The sequence below is a fragment of the Dryobates pubescens genome, chromosome 18 (genome assembly GCF_014839835.1).
Source record: "Dryobates pubescens isolate bDryPub1 chromosome 18, bDryPub1.pri, whole genome shotgun sequence".
Taxonomy (NCBI): domain Eukaryota; kingdom Metazoa; phylum Chordata; class Aves; order Piciformes; family Picidae; genus Dryobates; species Dryobates pubescens.
The window spans coordinates 5,603,866-5,631,733 of record NC_071629.1 but is presented as its reverse complement, the minus strand read 5'-3'; the positions used below and the strand labels follow the sequence as shown (position 1 = coordinate 5,631,733).

The window sequence follows — 27,868 nt, the reverse complement described above, 5'->3', positions numbered from 1 at the left end:
AGAGCACAGGGGCAGCCCATTGCTCAGGTCAGGGAGATAAAACCAGGGACACAAGCTGTACCCTGATGGGAGGCCACCATATACATCCAGAAGACTACAGTGTCCCATAGCACCAGTGTTCAGATGAGATTTCCAAGGTCAAACACTGCTGCCAGCCACCCACTTGCCTCCAGGCTTTTCTCCCCCCTGCCATTCCCTCCCCAGCCACCACATCCTCATTTCCCAGGGGAAGCTGCTCTGCCCCCTGCCAGCCCTGTCTAGAGCCAAGGTGAAGACTCTGGAGAGAAATGGTGCCCTTGGCTGCTCAGTAGTCAGTGTAGGATCTGTCTGACAGTCTCACTAACAGCTACATCTGATTACTGGGTCACCTAGGGTGGCCACACTGCACCCACGGGAGCTGCCCTCTGATCTGCTGGGGATGGGATGACCAGGGAGGGCTCTCTGGGAGTGTGGGGAGGGCAAAGAGAGGCCCTGATCCTGAGCAATGCCATGTGGCTTTGGCTGCCAGAGAGTAAATATACCCTTATGGAGTGCAGTCTCCTTCTCTGGGTTATTATGAGAGCAAAAGCCAAAGGGGCAACACAGGGGCCCAAGGGCTGGACACCCGACTGGACACCCAGCTTCTCTCCTCCTGCCTGCCCGTGGCACCCACCCCTCCAGCTCTGCCTTGCCTGGCCTTCAGCACCTCGGACGGTGGAATCTCAGGGCCCGAACTTGCTGTGGGGAGCAGCCGGCCCGGGGTGACCGTGTGGCAGCCATCACGCCTCGGTCCCCGGGGAAGGGCTGTCCCGCCGCTTCGGTTCGAGCGCGCTCCGGCCAGTTCCCTCTAATCAGGGCGGCGCAGGAAACACGCGCGGTGCTGCCGTGGCTCCCGACACGTCCCCACCGGCCCGTGACGGGGAAGGAGACACCAGGCTGTCTGCTAGTGGGATGTCCCAGCTGCCGCAGACGAGTGATGCTGCTCGTTCCCAGAATCTTGTGTTCCCCGACCCGACCCACGCTGCCTGCACTGCTGCTCCCACTCATGCGCTGGTTTCCGTTAACCCCACAGGAGGGTCAAGCCTGCTCCTCCTTCACCTACAGTCTCCCCAGGAGGATAGCTATTTTTTCCTGTCGTGTCTCAGGTTTTGCACCTTTGCTGTCCACCCCTTCCTAGGCGGTCACCTCCCCAAGTGCGAAGGAGGTGGCTTGTGTTCTGCAGGAGTTCAAGCGAGCAACGACTCAGAAATCGGAGCCGTGCTTGTCAGAGGGGCAGCAACATGTTCCCGCCTGCCTGGGCCGCCCAGAGGGGCTGAGGAGCAGGGGGAGCCGCATCAGGGCAGAGCTGCCTGCGCTCAACGCAGCTCGGCAGACCCCCGGTGCTGCTTCAAACACGCCTGAGCCCCCGGCTCCTCACACATCTGCCCCGTTCCACGGTGCGACCCAGCACCAGCAGTTCAGGCGCTGAGCGGCCCTGCGAGCTCAGCCTTTTGCCACCGCTTCTGCAGGGTGACAGCTCGCACCGCCAGAGCCCCCGCGGCAGAGGGAGCAAACCCGCCTGGGCTTCACGGAGCTTTCACAGGGCAGCCTGGGAGCGCCCTGGTGCTGCGCGCCCACCCTGCACCGGAGCTGCTGCTGCCACGGCCCCGGCACAGCCGCGCACGGCAGCCCCGCGCCCGGCCATTGCGGAGCGCGGGACACCCCGCGTGCGCGCCGCGCCCGTGCGCGCCCCCGCCGCCGCGCGCTGCCTCTGCCCGTGACGCGCCGGGGCCGGGGCGCTTGGGTGCATGCGCGGCGGCGTCACGTGCCCGCGGCGTCCCGGGGGTGGCGGCGAGCGGAGCCCAGCGGCACCATGGCGGTGCCGGGCGGAGGTGGGCCGGGCTCGCACGGCGTGGCGGCGGGGTCTCGGGCTCCCCGAGCGTGGCGCCCCCGGCCCAGAGCGGGGGCCGTGCCCTACGCGGCGCCTTCTCCATTGACGGCGCGCGGCGGCCGGTACCGGGCCTGGCGCCGCCTGACGGCCCGAACCGCCCGGAGAGCGCTCCGAGGGGCAGCTCCTGGAGCACCCCTTCCGCCCGCACCTCTTCCTCAGGGGCATGACCTGCGGGAGCGCTGAGGGGGGGTGAGGGGCCCCGGAGATGGCGCCCGAGGGGCCCTGGGGAGGGGTCTGAGGCACTTGGGGAAGGGCGTGGCGCCTGGGGGTCCCCAAAAGCCCAGGGGGAGTGCCAGGCCCCCCTGGGCTGTCTGACTGGGCGGGGGTCCCGCGTCCCCGGGGAGGCGCTGGGCCACCGGCAGGGGGGCTGTTGGGACGGCGGTGCTGGCCCTGAGCCTCTCCAGCTGCCTGCAGGTGCGAAGGAGGACTCGTTCAACGTGCTGGACCTGGCAGAGTACACCAAGAACCGGCCCTGGTGGCGCAAGATCTTCGCCCCCAGCTCAGGGTCGAGCGCTGAGAAATACAACGTGGCCACGCAGCTGGTGATCGGAGGGGTCACGGGATGGTAAGATGTGCTGGGCTCCCGCTGCTGCCCATGTGGGCACTAGCCAGGCTTTTGGGAGCATGCTGGCAGGTGCAGGGTGGTCATCTGGCAGTCTTGCAGAGAAGGCAGGTTGTCCAGCTCGCTCAGCCCACTGTGCCCTGGCATGCTCTGCTGGACTGTGGGATGTCTTAAAAGCTGTCTCTAACGTGGAGCTAAAGAACTGAGACTTGTCTGCTAGGGAAGGCAGTGGCATCAGGCACTTATTTTTTGATCTGAGAGAATTCTCTTTAACTTCTGGCCTAAAGTAATGGCATTGGATTTAGAACAAGCAAATATGAGGCTCTTGGAACAAGGACACGTTCTTGGAGATGGATGTGCTTCAGCATCTGCACAAGGCTTAGTGCACCTTGGGCATGGTTGTAGCACTTGCTACAAGCACTTGTGGCTCTGCTTGCAACTTCATTGCCATAGTAGTGCTGCTTGAGCTGAAAACTTAGTGTAAGTACTCTGCTTCTTGCCGTGCCTGACTTCTTCATCAGGCATGAGGGGAACCATTCACAGTTGTATGACAGACCTTCATTGTCTGATAAAAATACCAGCTGGCCATCTCCCTGTTGTGTTTTCACCAAGTGGCTGCATTCAGAAATGGGCACAAGCAGGGTGCTGTGTTGGTAAGGAAACTGTAGTCAAAGTCTGAGCAGTGGCATGGTGCTTGGTGTGACTGCAGTGGTGTCTTCCACCTTGAGTTTGGAGACCAGCACAGCTTTAGGCCACTGCTGTCTACTAGTTTCAGCATTTTTCTCTTCTGAGAAATGGGGGAAAAAGTAAGCAGTTGTTTGGCCAACAGAGATCTTGCCTTGTGGCTTGCTTCCCATGCCCCACCACTAAGCAGCAGCAGATGTGCTGCCTAATTTCCCTGCAGAGATGATGCTGCCAAGTCAAAAAAAAAACCAAAGGAAAAAGGAAAAAAAACCCCAACCAGCTCAAATCACTTGTTGATGTTGGTGAAATCACGTGTTTGTGATTACTCTTCTGGGAGGAGGTTGCTGTTGAAGAGATAAGGATCAGAATCAAAACTGAAACAGGCTGAAACGTGACAGTGAGAAGCAAAAAGCTAGGAAGCATCACCTCTGGCTGGACACAAATCCCTTCTGGCTGGTTGCGTGGAGGTTTCTCCTGCCCTTTTCAGGCTGTCTCTGAGGCTTGGGTGGTTGCTGCCCCAGGTGGCCTTGCCTGTGGGAAGCCTGCTGAGGAGGCTGTGTTTGATTGCTCCTTCTCCTGACTGGATCCTGGTTGATTTGTAGGTGCACCGGATTCATCTTCCAGAAAGTCGGGAAGCTGGCAGCAACAGCAGTGGGAGGTGGCTTTTTCCTGCTTCAGGTGTGTATGAGCAGTGGGCAGGCTTTCCAAGAGCTGCACTGCTGGGGACGAGGGGCTGTCTGCTGATTGTTATGTGTTGAGACATGTGGGACCAGTTCCCTGCTCTGCCAGGAGCTCTGGGAGGCCGTGGATGCCCAGGGTGTGTGTTCCCTAAGGCACACAGATGCGGCAGCAGAAGAGCAGGTTCAGTGTGTGAAAACCGAAGGATTGCCAAGGGGTCCTACAGGCTTGGGGTCTGCTGGCAAAGGCCAGGCCAAAGGCCTAGGGGTGCTCTTACTGCAGGGGCACCTGAGTGCAGGAGGCAGCCTTCAGGTGCAGCAAACCATGGTGCTGCTGCAGGAACCTCTGGTCAGAACTGGCTACTGTCTTTAGTCCTATGCCTGTGGAGATGGTGTGCCTGCAGGAGCAGCCCTGGATGTCAAGAGGGGTTTGTCTAGGCCTGTGATATGCTGTCTGTCAACCTGGCTGCTTGAGGAGTCAGGCCAGCGCAGAAGCATCGAGGAAGAGGAGGGAAACGGAGATCTCTTTCTGTCCTCAACCACTTCTGAGAACCTTGGCATTGAGAGGAGCTGCTTGGATGTGGACATTTAGCTCATACATCCTGCAGGAGGCAGAACAGCTCTCAGGTCATGCTCAGCAGTCTCGTTTGTTTGCCTCTCAGGCACTGTCCCGTGTGTGCCTCGTTCTCCACTCTCCTCTGGCTCTGCTTGTTTTGCTAAAAGCCAAAAGCTCGCTCTGAGCAGGGAGAGTTTCACTGCTGAATCATCCTGACCAGATAAAATATTTAGAGAGGAACAGGCTATTAATAGCTGTGTCCACCCACAGCAGCAGGAGAGCTGCAGAGAGTCCCAGCAATATGCGTGGCAGTTGTGAGGGGAAGGCAGTGCCAGCTTTGCATGAGAGAATAGAGGCCAAAAGAGGCTAAGCTGCAACGAGTGCCCTGCTGCCAGGGGATTACTGTGTGGAGCAGATGTTGCAGCAGAGTTAATACAGCTACAGGGGTGGGCCTTTATCTGTCTTTTATGCCCACTGGAGCAGTGTGTGGGAAGTGGCTGTGCTCAGGAAGGGTGGGTGGGCAAGGCTATCTGTTTGGGCATGGTCATGCAGGACGTGACTTGAGGAGTTTTCTTGCCACCCCTCCAAACTCTAGATTGCAAACCACACAGGGTACATCAAAGTGGACTGGAAGCTCGTGGAGCGGGACGTGAACAAAGCCAAGCAGCAGCTGAAGTTCCACAGCAGTGGCAACAAAATGTCTCCAGAAGTGAAAAGCAGAGTGGATGAGGTGAGACAGCTCTGCCAGGGCTGGGGCATGTGCCTAGCTGGAGGGACAGCAGAAAGTGGGATTGACTCGTGGGCTCTTAATGGGTCTTCCATTGTCCAAATGCAAGGAGGAAGTGCTTCTGTGACAGCAGAACTGAAGAGGTGGCAGAGGCTGTGGATACTGTCTAGCTAGACTTCAGTAAAGCCTTTGACACAGCTTCCCACAGCATTCTGCAGAGCCTGGCTGTTCATAGCTTGGACAGGAGTGCTTTTTGCTGGGTGTTAAAACTGGCTGGATGGGCAGGCCCAAAATGTGGTGGTGAATGGAGTTAAATCTGGTTGGTGGCTGTCCATGCAGCAGGGACAATAGGGAGAAGACATCAGGTAGGATGCTTTCCCAGACCTGAGCAGTGGCCTCTGCAAGCATCACTCACCTTGGAGAGCAGCCTGAAGGATGTCTTCATACAGGGAGTAGATGAGTGACCTGCTCTTGTTGAACTCTGTTGGCTTTTCTCTCCCCTCTTTAGGTGATCATATTTCTGAAGAAGAATGTTATCCTGACTGGAGGATTTGCTGGAGGATTCATGCTTGGAATGGCATCCTAGAAACTGCACTCAACTTTCATGCCCAGCCTCCCCTGCCCTCCTCCTCCTCTACTGCTGTTCTCTCTCACTTAGAAGTAAAAGGATGTCTCTGACAGGCTCAGTCCCTTCTGCTCACAGGTTCCAGCCCTTTTTTCTTTACAGTGCTGTTTCTGATTTTCAGCATTTTCCTCTGTCTGAGCTGGTAGAGTGCTGGGATCCCATCTGGAAGCTTATTACTCCCAGTGTATTGTTGTGATTCTTTTCCCCACCAAGTATGAGGAGTTGCAGCCTCATAAATGTGTGGTGGCAGAGAAATCTCTTGAATGTGTTCTTCCCAGGTGCTCAAGGCTCTTCAATGGACATTTGTCTGCCACTCTCTGGTGTAAAACAGCTGTCAGCTGCTCACTGCTGTTTAGCTTGCACTTTTTCTACCCCTGTGCTTCCCTCTTCACAGAGATGCTATGTGCAATCCAAAATGTGCTTGGCTGTCCTAGGATGGATGCAGAAGTGTCAGGGGACAGTCTGAGTTGTGTCCAGAGCAGGTGGATAAAGAGCAAGTTCGTGCTACATGTGGTGCTGGGGGTTCTCCTGCCCTCCCCCTGCCATTGCACTGCACATAGATGGCTGTTTGGCTTCTCCTCTGCTATTATTTATACTCCTTACTGGAACTGCAGCACTGCTGATGGAAACTGAGCACCATGAGTGACACTTCAGGCCCTTTCATCATGTGTTCTGAAAGTCACCCAAGCTTCCTGCACTGTACAGCGCCTTTCTTGCTTGCCAGCTGACTGCCCAGCTCTTTGAGTGTGCTGAGGTGCTCTTTTGGTGGGCAGCCTTCCAGCATGCTTGGCCTGTTTGTGCCAGGCTAGCTGGCACAAGCTCTTCCACTTACTATAAACCACCCTGGGCCTCAGACTGGTGTTTCTAGGCTTACTGTGACCTTCTCTGGCCAGTTTGGTGTTGGTGATGTTTTAGAGCTGTAGCTGTATGGGACAGGATTGTAACCAGGAGACCCCTCTTTAGGGTATATTGTACTGGTCCAGGCTCTCTGTTGCCAGCTCTGCTGGAATGGTGGTGGGAGAGGATGTGAAACCTGGAGTGCTGTCCTTGACCCTCCTGCAGGGGATGAGGCAGCCCAGATGCAGACCTCAGCTGGCTTTGGGCAGTGCAGCTGTGTGCAGAGCAGAACTTTGACCCCACCAGAGCAAATGATAAACAAACAAATCCCTTGGAGGTGTTGTGCTCTGGCTGTGCTGTGCTGGCATTCCAGCTTCCCAGAGAGTGGGCACTTGCATGATGATGTCCTCCAGAAGGTACATGCAGGAGCTTTCCCATGAATGTTTTGTTGTGCTGGTTGGTTGGTTTGGGTTTCATTTCTCACTGCAGTGGGAAACATGCTGGGGAATGATGCTGCACAGGGGTGATGGGGATGCAGCACCTGGCTCAGGGCTGCACCCCGTCTCCGGTGCCGTGTAATGCTTTCTCCTCTGCTGCTTGGGCTGCACTGCTACAAACAGGAAACTTCCCCCAAGAGCTGCAGGAAGAGCTGGGGCTGGGGCTTATTACACCGGAGGCTGAGTTGTTACTTTGCTTCAGTTCTGCTGGCTGAAGTGTCAGTGTAGCAACACTTTGACTTAGCTGAGGTTTTCCCACCTTTAGGCTGCAGGCGATCGTGAGACAGAAGTTGGTGTCTTTGCTCCTGTCCTGCTGCACATGGCCAAGGAGAGCAAAGGAGCAGCTGAGCTCATGGTCCTTTTAATGATCTTCCTAAAAGCCACCCAGCACTGCAGGAGTGGTGTGTTGCAGCAAATAGGTCTAAAGTAAAGGAGTGTTTGGGAGTGGAGTGACGGACGGCGGTGGTGGGTTTGTTCTTTCTGTGGGCTTTGAACCCTGCAGGGCTGAATGTGCATGAATTGATGCCTTTGTGTTGCAGGGCATTTCATGTTCCTGTAGGAAAACAGCATTGCTGCCCCTCTGCCTGGTGTGCTGTGTAACACAACTTCTTCTGAGATGCACTAATCCCTACAAAGCCTTCTCCAACGCCAAAGCTCAAAGAGAGTCATTAACAGGCCCTAGGGATGCTTTTCAGGCTCAGATAAATCACTTTTTCTGCTCAGCCCCGGGGAAATGTGTGCTGGGTTCTGTTCCACGGGGTCCCAGCTTGCTGCTGTGGAGAGGAATGGCCCAGAGAGGGAGCTAAGACACCTCAGTTGCTGCTGGAAAGGGAAACAAATGACAAGATCATGGTGAGTTCGATGGGTCTGCAGGCAGGGAAGGGACAAGGACATCAGGATCTGGCAAATCTTTCTGCTGTGGCAGTGTGTCAGGCTCATGGCTGGCACCATTTGATGCCGTGGGCCCACACTGGAAGCTTTGATGCTGAATCCACCTCTGTGGGGATGCATTTTCATTGTTGCAGGTGCCAAGATGAGATGTTGCCCCCCAGCCCTCCCCTCCCCTCCCCTCCCCTGCTCCTTTTGGTCTTGTTTCAACAACTTCTGGCATCTGTTACAGTATGAGAAGGTGTAAATCACACGAGGCTTTTCAGGTGTTTTTATATCTTGTGTGTAAAATGCTTGTTGAAGTGGTATTTTATTAAACAAATTTGCTCTAATAGCTTCTGTGTGAAGTCTGATCTTGGGAAGCAGCCTGGGTTTGTGTTTGACTCATGGGATCTACCAGCCTGCCCTCTTCTCTGCAGGTAACCGTGAGCTACCTTAATAAATCCTTTCTCCCTGATGATCCTGGTGCCAATCACCCACCTTCCCAATAGGTGGGATGCTTCTAGGGCAGGAGATTCTGCTGCCATCCTGGCTTCAGAGCCTCCCTGCTGACCAAGTTTGCTCCACCCAAGTAGAAATAGGCATGGAGAGAAGGCTTTTCTCTTTAGTGGGTGCAAGAGAAACCTAAATACTACTTTTTTTATCACCTCTTAGAGACTTTCCACTGTTCCTGCTCAGGGCCAAAGGGAAAGATGAGCTGCTTGTCAAACTACTTGAGTTGCTTCATGAGTGTTTTGTCTTAAGAGCTGGGGTTGTTTAGCCTGGAGGAGGCTCAGGGGGGACCTTACTGCTGTCTGCAACTGCCTGAAGGGAGGTTGTAGCCAGCTGGGGGTTGGTTTCTTCTCCCAGGCAACCAGCACCAGAACAAGAGGACACAGTCTCAAGCTGTGCCAGGGGAAGTTTAGGCTGGAGGTGAGGAGAAAGTTCTTCCCAGAGAGAGTTGTTGGCCATTGGAATGTGCTGCCCAGGGAGGTGGTGGAGTCACCATCCCTGGAGGTGTTCAAAAGATTGGATGTGGCACTTAAAGCCATGGTTTAGCTGTGAGGTATTAGGTGATAGGTTGGACTTGATGATGTCTGAGGTCTTTTCCAAGCTGGTTGATTCTGTGAAGAGGTTTTTGTGGAGAGAAGGGGAAAGCTAGTCCTGAATTATTCTGGGCCTGGTTATAAAAATCTCAAGCAGCTTCTATTTCAAGCTGGTATCAGATGTGTCTCTGGACTGTGACTAGCAGCCAAGCTGCCTGCCTTGCAGCTATGCTGTGTTCTCAATAAACAACCCGAGCCAGCCTGCAGTTTGTTCCAGTCATTTATTTTTGTATCATGGCATTTCAGAGCAATGAATACAGAGGCTTTGCTCCTCTAGGTTGTAATATGCTCAACTATTGTACCTAGACTACAGTGGTCTGTATTTCATAAGTGAGTTGTACTTGATCACAGCACAGAAGTCCTTTACGGCTAGATCTAACACCAGAGTTAGGGGCCTCGTGGGTTCAAAGTCCGGTAGGTAGGTGCCTAGGCCCTGGCATGGACTTGGCACCCACTGAGGTGCCTGGACTCCTGCTACAGGGGACAGAGAGACTTAGGCAGCTCTAAAGGGTGATGCAGGAACCTGTCTACCAAGCTCTTCTTACAGGTCACTGGAAATTCTGCTGCGAAGGCGAGACCTTCTGCAAAGCCATCTCTCCCTGGGGTCCAGACACAGATGGGTTGTGAGTGAGTCTGTGTTGAAAGCAAGTGTCTGCAACTGCTTGTTCTGTAAGCAGCACCTAAATCAGCTCTTGGATCTAGCCCAGGGCTTTTTGGCCAGGCCTCTGGGTACCAGTGGGGTTGAACCACGCTGGGTGTGTAACTATATTGCTTCAGAGGTGTTCAATTGCAGGTACATTTATAAATTTTATCATCAACAGTCAAATCTTTCAAATGAATATTGCTTCTTCTTAAAAAAAAAAAATAAAACAACATGAAGTCAGTCCCTATTCCTGTAGCAATCCCTGAAATAATGTTTCTGTTAACATCTTTGTCATGCAAATAGCAGCGTGTAGGCAATTCAAAACCCAAAAGCCTGTCCAGAGGGAAAGTGAGGCACTTAGGCACAGTGACGGGCAGCCACTCAGGACCTAGGCAAGACCTAGGAACAATCACTAGACCTGATTCCCATGCTTGAGCTTGAACCACTGGACAGGCAGATGTCTGGGCCTACTGCATGGATGGCAGCAATACCTTTGCTGTGTCAAGATGGGCTTTGTTTCATGGGTCATGCTTAAACTCACTCACTCACTCACTCTTCTGAGCTCGTTCCCTGTACCTTTCACTCCAGAAACCAGAGTAACTTGGTTCCAGTTCTCTGCTTTGAGAGCAAGGATGGATTAAGAGTAAGGTAAGCATTCTAAAAACATCAAGTTGACTTCTCACAGACACAGGTGCAATGCAGAGACAATGCAGATGATGTTTTGGTACAGAAAGCCGAGTCTGTTAAGCAGGGCACCTGTTGGTACCGCGTTACTTTTTGGTGTGCCAGACGGTGTGTTCACGGAGCACTCTGGCTCTGCTGGAAGTCTAAAGAAGGCTTAACAAAACACACACGAGCCGTGCAGGTGAGTCCGTGCTCCGGCCCCTGCTGGAGCTGCATTGTGTTACTGAGGTGGTGCAGGGATTCCTTCTGAGGTCACCTTAGACTTTTCTCTCTCCCTTTCTTCTTTCTCAAACCCCGAACAGCAGACGGATCTGCCCTTGGGGTACCGGGCGCAGCACTTCCGCATCTCCTGAAGCACAGTTTCACACTTGTACTCCAGGTAGTTGTTCGCTGGAAAATAAGAAGGAGACACTGAGTCTGCAGAGAGGAGCAGCTTTTGTCCCCAGAGGGCACACAGCTAGCCTAGCCCTTCAGCTGCTGGGCAGCCTGTTGCTCTGAAAAGCAAGAACTGCTTACAGGCGTTCTCTGCTCTACTGAACCTCCTCTTTAGTTCCAGCTATCTAAAGCCATGCAAAGGCATCCTTCCTCTTGTGGATGGGAGCCTCTTCAGTCCCTCAGTGTTGTAGCTATCACATCTTACTACAGTAAGGATGAGGTTTCCCTTGTTGCCACTGCCCTTCAATCCTTACTTTCTTTAGCTTGTGTGTTTTTAACCTGGCTCTTGTCATCCAGGGTCTTAAATCCAGCTGCTAATTCACTGTAAGTGTAAAGCTAAGAGCATCCAAAGAGGATGTGATATAAGCAGGGACCTGCAGACCCTTCAGCACCCTGGCATTTGTAAAAGGAAGGGGTGAGAAGCACGGCTGCCAGCCCCCTACCGGTGGCCCATTGGGGCCAGGCTGTAGCTTTGCAGCGTGACTGAAGCAGGCAGCACTTCGCCGGACACCGGCAGCCGACTCCAGCTGCACAGAGCCAGTGACATGACTGCTGTCCACACAAAGGTCCCAGCTCCAGCTCAGGAGGTCCCTTAGCCACACAGCTGCTGCTTGACCTCCTCGTACTCCTCTTCCTAAGCTTTTCCCTTTGGATGCTGCTGAGACACGGGGCTGAACGAGCTCCTAGTCTAACCTGGGATGGCCAAGCACAGCTACACCCTGCTCTGCACTTTCTCCAGTTTGCCTTTGTCTCAGGCTCAGAGCTTGCACTGCACCAGCAGGTTCAGGCACCGCAGGACACAGCTGGTTTCTCCAGCTTCCTTTCTGCCCTAGCGCTTTGCTGGCTGCCACTGCCAGCTGAGGAGGCAAAGCCCACAGTGCTTTGCAGGGCTGGCCAACAGGCTCTCCGAGAGAAGCCCTGTGGGTACGAGAGCAGACCGAGTCTGTGGCTTGAATTAATAACCACCTGCCTGTCTGCACAGGCTACCTGCTCTGCCTTGGATGAAGCCCTACACAGCTGCACTCACCTCCACCCGCCCCAGGCCCTGCACAGATTCAAAAAGACTGAAAGAAGCAACAGTAACCCAGCGTGAGACAAACACAGCCAGCGCTGGAGAGCCCGGAAAGCAGCGCTGAGTGCCTTCCAGTTAATGAGCAAGCCAGCTGGCTCTGATGGCTGGGCTATATATTCCCTCCCTGGGCTGGTGGGTGACCTGTAACACAAGCACAGAGATCACCCTCGAGAAAAAGGTTATGGTGATGTCACTGATTCATGCAAGCTGGCAACCTAGAAAGCACGGCAGGCCCCTGGACAGGAAAGTGCATCTGTCTGTGCCGTAACCTACTGCTGCTGAGTGCTCCAGGGCTCTCCTAACTGCTCCTCTGCCTGAGAGGCTTGTTTCTAAACCCACACCTACACAGAGGCACGCTCTGCTATCTGTCAGGGACTAATTCTTGAGAAGCACAAGGGTTAATTAGACAAAGGATGGCAAAACACTACAGAGATTCCCAGTGGGCATTCAGTCTCACAGAGGAAGCAGGCAAGACCTTTTGAAACAAGGACTCACTCCAAGAACAGCCTTTGAAAAGCCAGCAACTCCTAAAGTCCTGCTTCCACCCTCTGTACTGTGCACAGTTCTACCACATTCATCTTTACAGGGAAATATTTGCTTTGCTGTCTACAGCTGTGCAGCTCAGACAGCTCCAGAGCACTCCAAAACGACAGCTAGAGAAGTGGACAGCAGAATGTGCATGCAGCAGAGTCAGAGCTTCCTTGCCAGCACTTTAGCATCCAGACCAAATCTGTGCACAAACCTCTGCAGGTGAAATGCTTGGGACAGCATCCATGGGTATCATCAAATGGACACAGTCACAGATGGAAACAAAAGAGGGGGAGCAGGAGCTCTTTAAGTGGAGTTACTGTGGGGAAAGCAGCCCTTCATGGGAGGATGCTCCAACCATGAAGACAGCAGAAGGCATGACCTGGACAAATGTTGGGGTAGAGGGAGTTGTTTGAGCTCTTTGTGCTGAACACAGCTTCCAAAGAACAATCCTGGGAAAGGCAAACATCTACCAATAACTCACTACTAATTTTCCCTACTTTCCCCCAGATTTTTTTGTCACTCCTATGCTTCTCCCCAGTCGCTGGGGTGGTTGTGTTACCTGCACAGACTGCAATCACTGTTTGCTGCAGCCTGCAAAGCCATCTTTCCATGTCTCTGTCAGGAACCCTTCCTCCCTCCCTGCTGTATTGTAGCTAACCTGCTTATAGTCTGCAGATAAATTAAAGGCACAAATGAGCTGCTGTGGAACTGGCCTGGCTGCTTTTAGCTGTAGCATCACCAGCCTCCTGCCTTGCTGGGCCTGGGTTAACACCATGATGCTCAAAGCATGCTGGCTAAGGGCTCTACCAGGTGAGTTAGGAAGAACTCTTTCCCATATGGCTGGGCTGCCTTGGCACACACAAAGGTTTTCTCTTACTCACTCCACAAGGCAAAGCCTTTTCCAGGAAGCAACCGACGCTTTTGGTTTTAAATATTATCCTCTGCAAGTGACAAGCCTGACCTCCTCAGCTCAGGCTCCCCAAACACATAATCACACCATCTCTCCTGCCCCTACGACTGTTTAGCTGAGCTAATACAAAACAGCTGGCAGAGGTCTCCAGAGGGAAGCCACCTCACACCCTGAGGCCAGATCACATATGCCTAATCCACTCCTGACAGACAGCTGTCTGCTCTGCTCTTAAAATACCCCTGGAGCTAGAAGCTCTGCTTTTTCATACAACCCACCCACTACCTCCCTACCCTCTCTGTAAGGGAGCTTATTATAATGTCTAGCTCTGCCTGCCTAAAGCTGAGTCTGAAGACTACACGTGGAATCTCACCACCAGCATGGAGAACACACGAAATAAGCACAACACTTCTATTCCAAACACTCTGATTTGTGCCAATGGTGTCTTGTTAATCAAGCACAAAGGGTTTCTATCAGACATCATGTTTGCTCTGCAAGCAGGTAATGCTGGCCTGCCTGCCTGCCAGCTTTCCTTCCTTCTCAAGGTGAAAAGAGAAAAGGGTTAAAAGAATTCACTTCCACCAAAAAGCAAGACACCAGAAAGACAAAATGACACTTGATACCTTGCAAGCATTTCTGTATTTCACAGGCTTGTTTCTGGCAAGGATCCTTCTGGGGCATGTTCAGAGAACTAAAATGATAGGAAAATGTTAATGTAGGAAGAATGTACTTTTCAGGGGATGGGGTGGGGCAAAAACATTATCTTAAAGTCAAGGCTTTAAAGACCTCCAAATTTCCACCACCCCCCCTGCCACGGGCAGTTCAGAAAACATCTGTTTCTGCTTACAGATGGCTGCCAACATACACAAGAACTCTCTATGCCTGGCTGAAGGGTGATAAAGTGGACAATGAATAAAGTTTTATGTCACTGGACTTGAAGGCCTTTTTCTTTGGACAAAATGTTTCCTTTTTCACTTGGGTGCAGCAAGATCCCAGCAATAAGAATTCAAATGAACATGGCTGACTGATTTTTCACAGTTGTGTGCCTGTAGACCTTGTACTGAAACATTCATAGCTTCACAGAATAGCAGTAGTTGTGTTAAGAGCCTTCTTCTCTGAGAGCTCTACACAACAAGGATTTGGTGGTAAACCACATAACTGCAGCTGGAGGAGGCATTTCAAAAGCACCTAAACGAAACAACTGAGTTGTGAATGTTCCTCAAAGAAGACAAGGAGGGCTTTGTTTCCCCCCCTTTGTTCCAGGAGGAATTCTCTTGGAAATCCCCTCCCTCAAAGAAATCTAGACTGGAGGACAGCTCCAGCTTGTTCAAATGTCTGGAAAGCAGGATTTCAGACACTCAGTTTGACTTTCTGCCACTGAGACACCTGTCACTGTGACCTGCCATGAGAGGGGAGCGGAAGCTGCTGGCGCTCGTAGTTGCATGGGAGACCTCTGCAGGAAAGCAGCACTGCCACCCAAAGCAGCAGTGAGAGACTTCAGCTCACCCTGAGACACAGGTCAGCTCCTGCCCCAGTCCAGAGCTAGGGAGGTGCTGCCTTTCACACTTCTCATCATTCACCAGCCCACAGCACCGCTCAGTACGGCTAGGGCACTATTTCTGGCATCCTGGCCAAACTCCACTCGGGGCAACCACATTCTGCCTACCTAGAACTCCCTCGGATATTTCACTTGGACAGAATACTCCTCTTCACTGCCTGTCCTAAACTCTTGTGTGATGGTGCTGTGTGTTGTTTAACTGCTTCCACCCCAGAGGTGGCTGCATTTCAGTGGAGAGAGAATTGTACAAAACATACAACGACATCTTCCTAGAGCCACCGCTCCTGAAAGACAAAAAGTCAGGTTAAAGCGTGACTGGGAACAAACAGAGCACAGAACAGAGCAGGGGCAGCGTCTGCACATACCAGATTAATCACCAGGCACAAGTTTAAGCAGCAGTTCTTCCACACCACCAAGCTGTAAGCAACAAGGAAAAGTTCAATACGTCTACAGTAAGTGTGGCTGAGCTAATGGACTTCAACAATTATAACAGTCCTTTGGCGTCCCTCAGGGATCTCAAATGACTTCACAAATAGGCATGACTATGGCCTGTTGTCGCCACCATCCTTACCATGAGATGGTGCTCTATCTCCCAAACGCGAGAGTTACTATCCCTGTACTGCTCACCCTGGGACAGCTGCCACATGTGAGGCAGCCGGGATGGGGGCAGCTGGCTGGGCCGCAGCGCCTCACCCAGGGGAACCTGAACTCTTTGGATCCGAGCCCTCAGCATACCTTCCTCCTGGTGGGGGGAAAGCGACAAAAAGAGCAGGCAGTTACTGGCAGTGCAGGAGAGGCACCTGCAAGAGCAAAGCCACAATCACCGGGAAGCTGAAAGGACACTTGCCTCTTCCGCAGCCACAAGCCACGTTTTGCGGTGCTCATCACAGTACACACCCACACGCCGCACCCACAGCCGCACGGGAGGAGTGCCAGCGTGCCCTCCTGCTGCCATTCCCTCAGGCACTTCTGGATGCTCCCCTTAGGTGGATGGCATCAGCCCTCGGGGTACACACACGGCCTCTTTAGCTCGGAGTACATCCACTCCCGGAGGAAGCGCTCAGACCTGAAAGGCACCGCTGGGTGACGTCTGACTTACTGTGGGAGATGCTAAGTGCTGAAAGGTTCCCTACAGGCCAGCTTGGGGAGCTAAGGTGGTGCCTAAGTGGCCAGGAGTTTCGTGACACAGGTTGCACGCTTGGACACAGGTGCTGTACGGTGTTTGTAAGGCATTCTCGGGCAAAAGGTGCTATTGGTACGAAGCTAAACCCTGGGACTATTGGCTTTGCTCATTCTACTAACAGTCCTAGTAACAGTCTGTGCAAAACAGGGGGGGGGGGTGTCAAAAACAACCCAAAAATAAGAGTAAGGAAAAAAAGTGGTTTACAGAGGAGCTCTGTGGCTAGTGATGGTCTAAATCCCAAAAAGCAAAACTTGTGGTAAGAGGTGGAATGAGCTGAACAAGAGCGAAGATCAGTCTGGAGACAAAGCATGAAACTCCATCGGCAGGACTCTCCTATCTGGAACTTGCAGAGCTGTCATTGTGAAGGGTCCTTCGTCTCATCTCTCAAGGGGATGGCAGCATTGTCCATTCATGTCCCAGCTTCTGGGGAACAGCTCTTGTGACCTTGCGTGGTTCAGCTTTTAGGTGCTTACAGAGAGCCACCGATACCAGCAGGGGCAAAGGAATTTTGGGCACTGAGGTGGTTCTTCCTACTGGGATTTTGTTTTGTTCAGCAGCAAGTTTAGCTGTGTACCAGTTAGATCAAGCTGGAGTCATTGGCAAATGAAGGCCAGAGGAAATGGTTTTTCTCTTTGAACCCTAGAGGAGGTAATCAAAATGGTACAGACAGTCTTCATCCTTTATCTAGGTTTAAAGCAGGACAGAATTAAGCTGCAACACACGTAACATCCTCCTGCCCTGAAGCAGATGCAATATTCCTATCCCAGTGAAACACAGTGGTCTTCTGAAAACTTGGAAAGGTATAAGGCATGTTTCAGACAGGAGCAAGAAAATCTGGGTACAAAATAAAGTAGGGAAGGTCAGGGAGAGAAAGAGAATTGTTATACATTGGGGTACAGATACAACAGGAAATACACTTCCACGCTGTTCCACATCTCACATCAGTGCTTCTCTACCTTTTCTGAATCAAAGGCCCGCGGAGCTGCTTTGGAAACAAAACACCAACCAGCCTGAACAGCACTGTCACAGCATTTTCATTTCTGACAGGAAAAAAACCCCAACCTGAGTGGTTTGGATTTATTATTTCTTTTAATCCCATCCTGTTTGCTTCCCTGCTCAGTGTGCGGGAACGTGTGTGCGTTACGGAAAGCACCACTGCTCTGGAGACCGTTCTGGGATGTGGCACAGCCGTTCCAAAGCAATGCCCCTGCAGCTGGATCACTGGCATTTAGAGGAATGTGACAAGCCTCACGAGGCCTTCAGCAGCAAGATACGAGGGTTAAAGGGACACTTCTGCAAGTTAATTTCACTCTGCTTTTACCCTAAGTCACTTCACAAGTTTAAGCCCAAGCGCAGAAACCACTTTGCCCAGCAGTGAAATGCAGCAATCGCCACTGCTCCTGTTCAGTCAGCTGAATGTAATCACCCAGGTTGGAATCTGGCCAGGATGCTCTCCTACTCTGCAGGTCCATCATGACCAAAATTGCTCAGAAACTTGCTTTTATTCCATTCAAAGCTGAAATGTCTTTAGGTCAGCATCCCCAGAACCAGGAGACTCAGGACTGACTTCAGTATTGAAAAAGCTATCGCTCAGTAAGAGAACACTGCTTCCTACAGTAGGCAAGCTCTCCTGGAAGGTCTCCTATCCAAATACTAACCTGCTCCAGTCTTGCTGAACATGTATGTTTGTGTGTATTGTGCTTGACCATGGCAGTAATGACAGCCACAGGACTGAAAGGACAAGGTCTCACGCGGAGGACCCTGCGCACAAGGGCCAGCGCTGAGCAGGTTCTCACCCTTTGCCCTAGTAACTTGTTCCAGGCTCCTCTGAACTTCATAGCTCTGAAGTTCAATAGTTGCCAAAGTTCAAAGGCCTAGTCTGGCCTCCCTTTCCAGCAGTCTCTAAGACTGTTATCAAGCTGCCCCATTAGCACCACAAACAAAATCCTGAGGTCAGGCAAAACCATCAATTGAGTTTGCAGTACGCCAGGTCTCTCTTTAGCACTCAAACATAAGGAAGAAACAGAAGATCTGAAAAGCCTGTGCACCTGAAACTTTACAGAAGGAAATGAAACATACACAGTTCCTCCACTCTTTTTTTCCCCCCTTTTTTGCAGACTTCATCAGAAAGCAATAAAAAAAGCCTGAAGGAAGATGTGGGTGCAAGGAGAAGTAAACTCACTTCTATTTAAAACAAGTTGTAAACCCTGTTTCTTGTATTGCTTGCCTCATAACCTGGTCCTTAAGCCACATCTAACACCAAGCCAATCAGCAGATTTATCTGCAGGATTGCAGTGTCATCCTTTGACACAGATTTTAATGTTCCCATTAACATAATTGCAGAAGTTGAGCTGGTTCAAGGTATTGATCTGGAGAGATTTAAAGCTCAGTCCCCGCAGACAGGGAACTGTCCATCTCAGGCCTTAGAAGTTTAATGCTGTACTGGGACCTGGGTGGATTTCTGAGCCATACAATATATGAATAAATGTGAGAATGGCCAGAAGGAGGAGTGCATCTTGTGGTAAAGACAATTTATTTGCTTTTCAATTGGGTACATTAAAATGTTTTACAAAAACAGTCAAGGAAATTGCTCCTGCTTGGACCAGCCCTAGAGCCAGAGCTCTGCACGCTGAACAAACTCCACCCTCTATTGCCTTCTATTTTAAAAGGGGACTAGGTCAGACTGTTAGAAGAGTTCATCTGCCTTTTAGGAGCCAAAGGAAAAAAGCAATGCTACAACTCAGTGAATTCAGCACAGGGTTGTGCTAACGCTGCCACACAGCTTCTGGATCAAAGCTGCCAGTTTGGCTTTCTGGTGCAGACTAGGGAGCTGCCTGCACACACACCTCTGTGCACGCAGCCTGCAGGAGCTAAAGGGCACTGAGCTTTCCCGAAAAGCCCTGCCTGCATCTTGCAACAAGTCAGGGATCAGATGAGCTGTCTGCTGACGTAAGAGCATGTTGACTCACTCTAAAGCTTCTTCTTGGGGGTTTGTACTCTACTCTGCCTGGAGCACTCGACCCCAGCGAGCACCTCAGTGACTCCACTCTCCACTCTGCCCGACCTACTGAGGGGTAGCAGATGCTCACCGACCAGCCGGGGTTGTCCAGCAGTTTGGGGAGAGAAGGTCTAGCTTTGGTAGGATCTAAAGAAACAGAAAGACAAAAAGCGATGGACAGAGTGTGGGAGGAGCCCCGAAGAAGGAAGGGGAGGACGAGGAAAGGGTGGTGGGAGCCGGGCCTCGTGAAGAGCCGGCGGAGGAGCGGCTGTGGGGGGCGGGACGGACCAGGCGGGCAGGGAGAACAGGTTGGGGAGGGGGTGTGCAACCAGTGCGGACGGCGGGCCGACTGTCGCGGGGAGGAGGCGGGAAGGGCCGGCGAGGCCCGGCCGCCGCGGCGAAAAGAGGGCGCAGCACGTCTCCATAGCAACTACCTCCCACCCGGGACGGGCCTGCGGGGCTCGGCGGCCGGCCCTCGGCGTGAGACGGCACCAGGAGGCGCGGGAGGCGCCCAGCCGGGCCCCTCGGGCCGCCCACCCGCGACCTACCTGCAGCCACGCGCCAGGTGACAGCCAACACCGCGTGCACCGAGCAAAACCTTCCCCCGCCCTCCCCTCTGACCCCGCAGCCTCACACCCCGGCTGCTCGCAGGCCCCAGCGGCCGGTGCGCAGCGGAGCCGAGCCCCGCCCCGAGCCGGGTCGAGCCGAGCCGCCCCGCCCCGTTCCCCTCCGCTCCGCCGCCCGCCCCGTCCTGCCCCGCCCCGCCGCGGGCAGCGGCTGCAGCGCGGAACCCCGGGGCCGCCGTTCGCGTGGGAGACACGGCGCTTCCGCCGCGCCGCACCGCCCGCCTCTCCGGAAGCCAGGCCGCACCTCCGCTGCGCCGATTGGCTGGCAGGACCGGCGAGCCTCGCTGGGATTGGCCCAGCTGCCGAGTGCGGGCGGAGGGGGTGGGGCTGCTGGCAGAAGTGGGGGAAGACGGGCGGGCGGTGACGAGATGGCGGTGCAGGCCGTTCACCTGGAGGCCGACGCGTTCCTGGTGTGTCTCAACCATGCGCTGAGCACCGAGAAGGAGGAGGTCATGGGGCTTTGCATTGGCGAGGTACCGGCGTCTAGCGGGGCTTGTGGTTTGCGGGCTGGTACCTTCCGAGCAGGGCTCGGTCACCGCGGCGGGGAGCGTTGCACAGGCCTATGTAGGACGGTTCCCCGGCAGCGCTGTGCTGCTGGGCCTCGGGCCTTCCCTCGCCGCTCCTTGCTAGCGTCCACGCGTAATTGCGGTTGCCGTGAAAGTCAAAGCTTAGAGTCAGGAAAAGTTCCCATCTGCGCGCCTGGCTGTACTCCGATGTGTGCCTTTTTCCTTACTGAAGGTACGGGAGCCAGCCTTTGCCTCGGGGAGTGGTTATTTCTTTACAAGAGGAGTGATCTCTTTTTCCTTCTATGTCGTTAGGTTGACACCAGTCGAATCGTGCACATCCACTCTGTCATCATCCTGCGCCGCTCGGATAAGAGAAAAGACCGTGTGGAAATCTCCCCAGAGCAGCTTTCAGCTGCTTCTACTGAGGCAGAGATATCCTTTAGAAGAGACAGCAGCAGCCTGGCCAGCAAAGTGGTTTCCATCAGACCTCTTTTTGTCTGCTTTCCTTTAGGCTTGTACTAGTCAGCTTGAAATTGTCTGCTGTTTCTCTCCTAGCCTGGAGTGCTGTGCTGGCAGTTGGTGCTCCCTGGGGTCCTTGCTGGTTCCAGTACTTGCAGAGGAATTGTGTTATAACTGTGGTTTCTATTTTCTGTGTATTTGGTCACAAGTAAAACTAAAGTGTGTTTTGGGGAGCAGTTCAGGGAGACTTAGTAGAAGTTGAAAGGTTGAGAAGTCTCTTTCTGAGTGTGGTGCACTGGAGAGCCTTTTCACTACACAGGTAAAAGGATGCTGTTTTGGACAGCCTGCTGCTGTGTCACTTTACTGCCACAGGCAAATTAAATCCAACTTGCTTCTGCAGCAGTGGCATGCTGCCCGTGCTGCACGGGAAGGTTCGGTCAGCCACGTGCCTTGTCACCCCTCTGAAGGGACCTGGGATTCTGCTGACTGATGAGAAGCTCTTGCTGCTGTTCCTCATGGGGAAAACTTCTTCCATTTGCTCTCCTGGTCTCAAAAAGCACCTTGACTCACACACAGGTTGGCTGAAATGACGGGACGTCCCATGAGAGTCGTGGGCTGGTATCACTCTCATCCCCATATTACTGTCTGGCCATCTCATGTCGGTAAGAGCACTCTTGGTTTAGGTCCTAAATGCAAGCTCACAGCTGGATAATTGCTTTGCTACATTTACTGGCTTCTCAGAGCTGCACATCCCAACTAGCACACTTTGGTTTCTCACATAGAATCATAGACTGGTTTGGGTTGGAAGGGACTTCCAAAGGTCATCCAGTCCAACCCCTCTGCAGTCAGCAGGGAAATCCTCCACTAGAGCAGGTCGCTCAGAGCCTTGTCCAGCCTAACCTTGAATATCTCCAGGGATGGGGTCTCAACTGCCTCCCTGGGCAACCTGTTCCACTGGTCCAGCACCCTTATGGTGCAGAGCTTTTTCCTAACATCCAATCTAAATCTGCTCTTCTCTCATTTCAGACCATTGCTCATTGTCTTATCCCTACAAGCCTTTGTAAACAGTCCCTTTCCAGCCTTCTTGTAGGTCCCCTTCAGGTAGTAGGTGGGCTTCAGGAACTTTTGCCAGTACCCTTGTTCCTGTCCTGTGCTCCAGGTGCTCAAACTGCATGTGACTCTTAGCTCACTGATCTGCTAATGCTGTGCTTCCAGAAAGAACAAACAAACAAAACAAAACCAACAGCAGCAACCAAAAAGGTGTGGGAGTCACAGACCTGCTGTGATGATTTTTGCCATCATCAGGGTTAATGCAAAAATGGAAATGTTTCTGAAGGCATGTGAATACAGAATAGAATACAGAATTAACCAGGTTGGAAAAGACCTTCAAGATCATCAAGTCCAACCTATCACCCAACACCATCTGATCAACTAAACCATGGCACCAAGCACCCCATCCAGGCTCTTCTTAAACACCTCCAGTGATGGTGACTCCACCACCTCCCTGGGCAGCACATTCCAATGGCCAATCTCTCTTTCTGGGAAGAACTTCTTCCTAACATCCAGCCTAAACCTCCCCTGGCACAGCTTGAGACTGTGTCTTCTTGTTCTGGTGCTGGTTGCCTGGGAAAAGAGACAACCCCCACCTGGCTACAACCTCCCTTCAGGTAGTTGTAGAGAGTATGAAGGTTTCCTCTGAGCCTCCTCTTCTCCAGGCTAAGCAACCCCAGCTCCCTCAGCCTCTCCTCACAGGGCTGTGCTCCAGACCCCTCCCCAGCTTTGTTGCCCTTCTCTGGACACCTTCCAGCAGCTCCAACAATACCTGTTGGGGATTATGGCTGCTTTTCCACTGTGAGGACTGCAGAGCCCTGGAACGGGCTGCCCAAACTGTTTGTGGAGTATCCATCTCTGGAGACATTCAAAACCTGCCTGGCTGTGTCCCTGTGTGGCCTGTGCTTGGTGATCCTGTTCTGGCAGGGAGTTTGGACTGGATGATCTTCAGAGGTCCCTTCCAACCCCTAACATTCTGTGATGCTGTGTGACTTTCTCTACTCCTTCAGGTGACCACTGTGGTTCTCATTCTCTTGTTCCTTTGTCTCCAGATGTCCGCACACAAGCTATGTATCAGATGATGGACCAAGGCTTTGTAGGGCTTATATTTTCCTGCTTCATTGAGGACAAAAACACAAAGGTAGGCAACTTAAACATGGCACTGAAATGTCAAAATGCTCATGTGAAATGTCAGCCCCTGTGCCAAGCTGAAATCATTGCATGCAGCCTGCAAGAAGGGCTGAGCTCTTGCTGGGAGCACAGTCAAAGCAGGACTGGAATGGTGGAGTTTGGATTGTAAGGCCAATGACAGAACAATGAGTTATTGATTGCTCTGTGCTGATCCACAGCCTGGCTCTCCAGCCAGCAGAGCTGAGCTGGTACTGGGGTCCTGGGGCTGCATCAGGTGGCCACAGTATGTGTGTGCACTGCGGTGTGCAGCCTGGAGAAGAGAAGGCTTCAGGGAGACCTATCAGCAGCCTTCCCCAGTACCTGAAGGGGGCCTGCAAGCAGGCTGAAGAGGGACTGTTTGCAAAGACCTGCAGTGATAGGACTAAGGGGCAATGGTTTGAAACTAGAGGAAAGTAGATTTAGATTGGACCTTAGGAGCAAGTTCTTTACCATAAGGGTGGTGGAACACTGGAGGAGGTTGCCCAGGAAGGTGGTTGAGGCTCCATCCCTGGAAATAGTTAAAGTCAGGCTCTACAAAATTCTGAGCAACCTGTTCTAGTGGAGGATGTCCCTGCTGACTGCAGGGGGGTTGGACTGGATGACCTTTGGAGGTCCCTTCCAACCCAAACCACTCTATGATTCTATGGATGTGTGAGTTGCCCTTCAGCTCTGGAGTCCAGGGGATGCAGCTTATTGCACCTGTGTGCCTGTGGCATGAGATGAGCTGTCAGTGGTGTGTCTCCTCTAGGTTTTCCAGGTGTCTGGCTTAAGATTATTTGTTTCATAATGAGCCTGTGAGTATCTGCTTGTAAACAGTTCCAACATACCCATCAAAGCAAATTCTCTGTACCTTTGCAACCTCTTAGGCAGCTATTCAAAAGCAGATTCTGCTTCCTAAAGGAATATGTGGCTCTAGACTTCTTTGCTCTTGGAATCTGACTTCTGCTGTCTCTCTTAGACAGGCAGGATTCTCTACACCTGTTTCCAATCCATTCAGGCCCAGAAGAGCTCAGAGTGAGTACAGCAGGATGATGTCCAGCATCAATCTGTGTTTCATCATGTCTGGGTTGTCTTAAATTAAAAATCAGTAATTAATGAGTGGCTTGTAGACTGGTCAGGAGAAGCAAATACTGTGTAGAGATGCCTGAATGAGGTCTGCATGAGGTCTGCTTGCTCTTCCTAATGCAGGCTGCTTGAAGATTGAGACTAATTTAGTCAAGACAATTCAGTAGCTAAAGACTTGGTGTAGGACACTGCAGTCTGGGTGTGAATTTGTGCTGTAGTCTATTGTGTAAAAGGCCAACCTTGCTGCTTTCAGCTCTAGGGGTCAAGCATTCAAGCTTGCATGGAGTTCCCCCTACATACTGTCAGTGTTAGCCATCCACTTGCCAGCATTTTATCATTAAAATGTAAGACAGGTTTGTGGCTATAAAAGGCTTCCACTTGCATATCAGCTCAGGCTTGTGTTCCCAGAAGTGCATTCTGCAGCAGCTTTGTAGAAGTCCTCTTTGGTTTTTTTCCTCTGCTGCTTTGAAGTTAACTCTCTTTGATGCCTTTTTAGATATGAAAGGATTGAAATTCCTATCCATGTTGTCCCCCATGAAACCATTGGGAAAGTGTGTCTGGAATCAGCTGTAGAGCTGCCCAAGATCCTTTGTCAAGAAGAGCAAGATGCCTACAGGAGAATTCACAGGTAACAAGAGTGAGGCTGCACCCCTCTCCCAGCCTGTCTGTGCTAACATGTTTTACTGCTTTGCTGTGCTTAAAGTACCATAACCTCAGCAAGGGTGTAGAAGATAAGAAGCATTAGCAGCTTGTGTTCCTTTGTAGGAGAACTGATTGAATACCTTCATATGAGGAAGTAAAAGTTCTCTTAGCCCCACACACAAGAGCTGAGTGTAACTTCTGCTGCCACAAAAAAAAAGGCTAGAGTGTGTGTGAGCTGATGGTGACACTGCAGTGGTCTGCCTGTGTGTGAGCTAAATGGTGACACTGCAGTGGTCTGCCTGTGTGTGAGCTGATGGTGACACTGCAGTGGTCTGCCTGTGTGTGAGCTAAATGGTGACACTGCAGTGGTCTGCCTGTGTGTGAGCTGATGGTGACACTGCAGTGGTCTGCCTGTGTGTGAGCTGATGGTGACACTGCAGTGGTCTGCCTGTGTGTGAGCTAATGGTGACACTGCAGTGGTCTGCCTGTGTGTGAGCTAAATGGTGACACTGCAGTGGTCTGCCTGTGTGTGAGCTGATGGTGACACTGCAGTGGTCTGCCTGTGTGTGAGCTAAATGGTGACACTGCAGTGGTCTGCCTGTGTGTGAGCTAAATGGTGACACTGCAGTGGTCTGCCTGTGTGTGAGCTAATGGTGACACTGCAGTGGTCTGCCTGTGTGTGAGCTGATGGTGACACTGCAGTGGTCTGCCTGTGTGTGAGCTGATGGTGACACTGCAGTGGTCTGCCTGTGTGTGAGCTGATGGTGACACTGCAGTGGTCTGCCTGTGTGTGAGCTGATGGTGACACTGCAGTGGTCTGCCTGTGTGTGAGCTGATGGTGACACTGCAGTGGTCTGCCTGTGTGTGAGCTAAATGGTGACACTGCAGTGGTCTGCCTGTGTGTGAGCTGATGGTGACACTGCAGTGGTCTGCCTGTGTGTGAGCTGATGGTGACACTGCAGTGGTCTGCCTGTGTGTGAGCTGATGGTGACACTGCAGTGGTCTGCCTGTGTGTGAGCTGATGGTGACACTGCAGTGGTCTGCCTGTGTGTGAGCTGATGGTGACACTGCAGTGGTCTGCCTGTGTGTGAGCTGATGGTGACACTGCAGTGGTCTGCCTGTGTGTGACAGTAATTAGTATTTAACCCCAGTAAGAGTGCTGAGAAGTCTGAAAACCAAGGTAAGCAGTCAGCTCCTTGGGGGGGTTGTTGGTTTTCTTTTTTCACTTCTGGTGCCCAACACTGATGTCTGTGCTGTAAGCTCTTTCTTGTCCTTGTCAGTGTCCAGGGCTTCAACAAGTGAAGAGGTTTAGATGTAAGTGCAGTGTCAGTGACTTGTACATAGCTGGTTCTGCAGCCTGGGCTTGCCTGCTCCACTGCTCTCTTGTCACTGACCTGTGTTCTGTTCATTTTGTTAGCCTCACCCATCTGGACTCTGTAACCAAGATTCACAATGGCTCAGGTAAGGATTCTCTTTGTTTTGCTAGTAGAGTCTTGAGCAGGGATTGGTTTGGCTCCAACTTCAGGCAGCAGGAAACCATTTCTCATCAAAGACACTTGCAAAATAACTACAAAAACACCAGCTTTGGGCTTTTTCTTTGCCAATCACACTGTGCAGCCCAGGGAATTCCCTGAGACCACTGTCTTGTTGCATAAAGCAATTACAATAGACTCTGGGTTGGTTGTGTTTTGGGGGGTGGGTTTGCTGTTAGGACAGCAAGGGGATTTTGGATGTGGTTGAGTCTTACAGCAGTGTCTGGCTGGTCTGTACACCTGTCTGCATCTCCTGGCATGTTAAGTGCATGTGACATCTTTGCTTTTGCCAGTGAGATACGAAGAATCTTAATCCTGCTTCTGTGCCAGGACAAATAACCTCCTTGTCCATTTTCACCTGGCAACAAATGAGGCATTCTTTGCTTCTGAAATTAAGAGATTGATTGGCATCAGAGAGGACTGGTGTGCAGATTTCCAGACTTGTATTGTAGGTTGGTCATCCTTCCCCTGGATGTCTAAAGCTCAGGTTCAAACAGCTTGTCTCCCTGTTCAGCAAGCTACTGCTCCTGCCTTTCCCGTGGGGAATATCTGGTTGCTTTGTCCAGGATGTTGGAGGGTTTTCCTGGCTGTCTCTAATGCTCTTGGCCTTGGGGGTTTTGTAGCACACTGAGTCTTTTGCACATTTGCATGGGCATGACACATTTCTGCTTCTTGCAGTGTTCACGAAGAACCTCTGCAGCCAGATGTCTGCCATCAGTGGGCCGCTGCTTCAGTGGCTGGAGGACAGATTAGAGCAGAACAAACAGCGAGTGCAGGAGCTGCAGCAGGAGAAAGAGCAGCTGCTGGAGGAACTGGCTGCTTTAGAGTGAAGGAGGAAATGCAGACCTTGCAGAAAACAGGCATGGAAAAAAGATACAACTCTACAAGACCTACTCCTGGCTGAAGGGTGGCCCAACGTTGCCTTACGGTGAAGATATGGCTGTGCCTCTTCTCTTGCCCCATGCAGCAAAGAGCAATTCTACAGGATCAGGGCTTTATCTGCCCCAGCTTGAGGGAAGCAGTGGTGTCTTTCCAGGTGCTGCATGATGCAGTGCCACTCTAGCTCAGTGATGGGGTTGGGTAGCACACAAACAGACTTTAGTTGTGGGGGACACGCACCTAGGGAACAAGGTGGTTTGTCCTCCCCTGTATTTTGACAGAAGTCTTAACTGCTTTCTATGTATTCCAGGAGCCTAGAACAGAAGGGTTAGAGGAAAAAAAGTGTTTCCTTGCAGTCATAGTTGATGCTGCCAGCTTCTGCCTTTTAGTAGATTCAGTTGACCATGACTTAGATCTAGTAATGTTCTGGATTACTGGTTGTCCACACGGGCAGGTAGGACGTGGTGGGAGGGAAGCTTGGGAGGAGACCTGGCAGAACTTTGGACATAGGATCTGTGTGCAGCACACTTGAAACCAAATAAAGTATTCCAAAGCCAGAGCTGTTTGGAGTAGGAATGAAATGGATGCTACAGAATGCCAGTGGCTGCACTTTTTGGACACAGTCTGTATTCTTTTGTTTCATGGAACTGTTGCATGCCCAGCACTGAGATTCCCTACAAAAAGGACTTTCTGCTCAGTGGGAGCAGTGTAAAGGTTAAGATGCTGGGAAGTGAGAGATAGGCAAGCCTGTCCTTCCTACATGAACTGCATTGCATTGGCTCTAATCTCATTAGATTGAAATGGATCTTAGTTCTTAGCTTGTTCTTGCTGTTGCATAGCAGGGTATCCACCATCATGTACATGCTCATTTGCATTCTGCT

At 52.0% G+C, this 27,868-nt stretch overlaps 4 protein-coding genes across 7 annotated transcripts; 2 read left to right on the top strand and 2 right to left on the bottom strand.

Annotated features, from left to right (window-relative positions):
- The first annotated feature begins 1,758 nt into the window (after positions 1 to 1,758).
- Positions 1,759 to 8,322, top strand: FUNDC2 (FUN14 domain containing 2). Its single transcript, XM_009907325.2, has 5 exons — positions 1,759 to 1,850; positions 2,324 to 2,474; positions 3,758 to 3,833; positions 4,984 to 5,118; positions 5,624 to 8,322. The coding sequence occupies exons 1-5, from the start codon at positions 1,832 to 1,834 to the stop codon at positions 5,699 to 5,701; spliced, it is 459 nt and encodes a 152-aa protein (XP_009905627.1). The 5' UTR covers positions 1,759 to 1,831; the 3' UTR covers positions 5,702 to 8,322.
- A 503-nt stretch (positions 8,323 to 8,825) lies between these two features.
- CMC4 (C-X9-C motif containing 4) lies at positions 8,826 to 19,660 on the bottom strand. 3 transcript variants are annotated; one of them, XM_054169694.1, is made up of 4 exons: positions 19,607 to 19,660; positions 19,150 to 19,205; positions 13,943 to 14,010; positions 8,826 to 10,764 (listed from the first exon to the last, which is right to left on the bottom strand). In XM_054169694.1, the coding sequence occupies exons 3-4, from the start codon at positions 13,998 to 14,000 to the stop codon at positions 10,595 to 10,597; spliced, it is 228 nt and encodes a 75-aa protein (XP_054025669.1). In that variant the 5' UTR covers positions 14,001 to 14,010; positions 19,150 to 19,205; positions 19,607 to 19,660; the 3' UTR covers positions 8,826 to 10,594. The 3 variants fall into 3 exon arrangements, with proteins under 3 accessions (XP_054025669.1, XP_054025668.1, XP_009905630.1); XM_054169693.1 differs by lacking the exons at positions 19,150 to 19,205; positions 19,607 to 19,660 and adding an exon at positions 19,030 to 19,145; XM_009907328.2 differs by lacking the exons at positions 19,150 to 19,205; positions 19,607 to 19,660 and adding an exon at positions 14,986 to 15,101.
- On the bottom strand, positions 15,048 to 16,211 carry MTCP1 (mature T cell proliferation 1). The gene is made up of 4 exons (XM_009907327.2): positions 15,725 to 16,211; positions 15,449 to 15,619; positions 15,243 to 15,294; positions 15,048 to 15,161 (listed from the first exon to the last, which is right to left on the bottom strand). The coding sequence occupies exons 1-3, from the start codon at positions 15,830 to 15,832 to the stop codon at positions 15,247 to 15,249; spliced, it is 327 nt and encodes a 108-aa protein (XP_009905629.1). The 5' UTR covers positions 15,833 to 16,211; the 3' UTR covers positions 15,048 to 15,161; positions 15,243 to 15,246.
- BRCC3 (BRCA1/BRCA2-containing complex subunit 3) lies at positions 19,142 to 27,794 on the top strand. 2 transcript variants are annotated; one of them, XM_054169691.1, is made up of 8 exons: positions 20,025 to 20,157; positions 20,503 to 20,622; positions 21,224 to 21,311; positions 22,752 to 22,840; positions 23,828 to 23,883; positions 24,431 to 24,562; positions 25,994 to 26,037; positions 26,787 to 27,794. In XM_054169691.1, exons 1-8 carry the CDS (start codon positions 20,053 to 20,055, stop codon positions 26,936 to 26,938), a joined length of 786 nt encoding a protein of 261 aa, XP_054025666.1. In that variant the 5' UTR covers positions 20,025 to 20,052; the 3' UTR covers positions 26,939 to 27,794. The 2 variants fall into 2 exon arrangements, with proteins under 2 accessions (XP_054025665.1, XP_054025666.1); XM_054169690.1 differs by lacking the exons at positions 20,025 to 20,157; positions 21,224 to 21,311; positions 22,752 to 22,840; ... (2 more) ...; positions 25,994 to 26,037; positions 26,787 to 27,794 and adding an exon at positions 19,142 to 19,623 and having other exon boundaries at positions 20,503 to 20,714.
- The last annotated feature ends 74 nt before the right edge of the window (positions 27,795 to 27,868 follow it).

Coding starts and splice junctions, on each gene's coding strand:
- BRCC3 (XM_054169691.1), top strand. CDS start 20,053: ATGGCGGTGCAGGCCGTTCACCTGGAGGCCGACGCGTTCCTGGTGTGT. Junction 21,312..22,751: donor TGTCTGGCCATCTCATGTCG/GTAAGAGCACTC, acceptor CTTTGTCTCCAG/ATGTCCGCACACAAGCTATG. Junction 23,884..24,430: donor CAGGCCCAGAAGAGCTCAGA/GTGAGTACAGCA, acceptor ATGCCTTTTTAG/ATATGAAAGGATTGAAATTC.
- CMC4 (XM_054169694.1), bottom strand. CDS start 14,000: ATGCCCCAGAAGGATCCTTGCCAGAAACAAGCCTGTGAAATACAGAAA. Junction 10,765..13,942: donor AATACAGAAATGCTTGCAAG/GTATCAAGTGTC, acceptor CTTATTTTCCAG/CGAACAACTACCTGGAGTAC.
- MTCP1 (XM_009907327.2), bottom strand. CDS start 15,832: ATGGCAGCAGGAGGGCACGCTGGCACTCCTCCCGTGCGGCTGTGGGTG. Junction 15,620..15,724: donor GGCTTGTGGCTGCGGAAGAG/GCAAGTGTCCTT, acceptor TCCCCCCACCAG/GAGGAAGGTATGCTGAGGGC. Junction 15,295..15,448: donor AGATAGAGCACCATCTCATG/GTAAGGATGGTG, acceptor TGTTGCTTACAG/CTTGGTGGTGTGGAAGAACT.
- FUNDC2 (XM_009907325.2), top strand. Junction 2,475..3,757: donor ATCGGAGGGGTCACGGGATG/GTAAGATGTGCT, acceptor GTTGATTTGTAG/GTGCACCGGATTCATCTTCC. Junction 5,119..5,623: donor TGAAAAGCAGAGTGGATGAG/GTGAGACAGCTC, acceptor TCCCCTCTTTAG/GTGATCATATTTCTGAAGAA.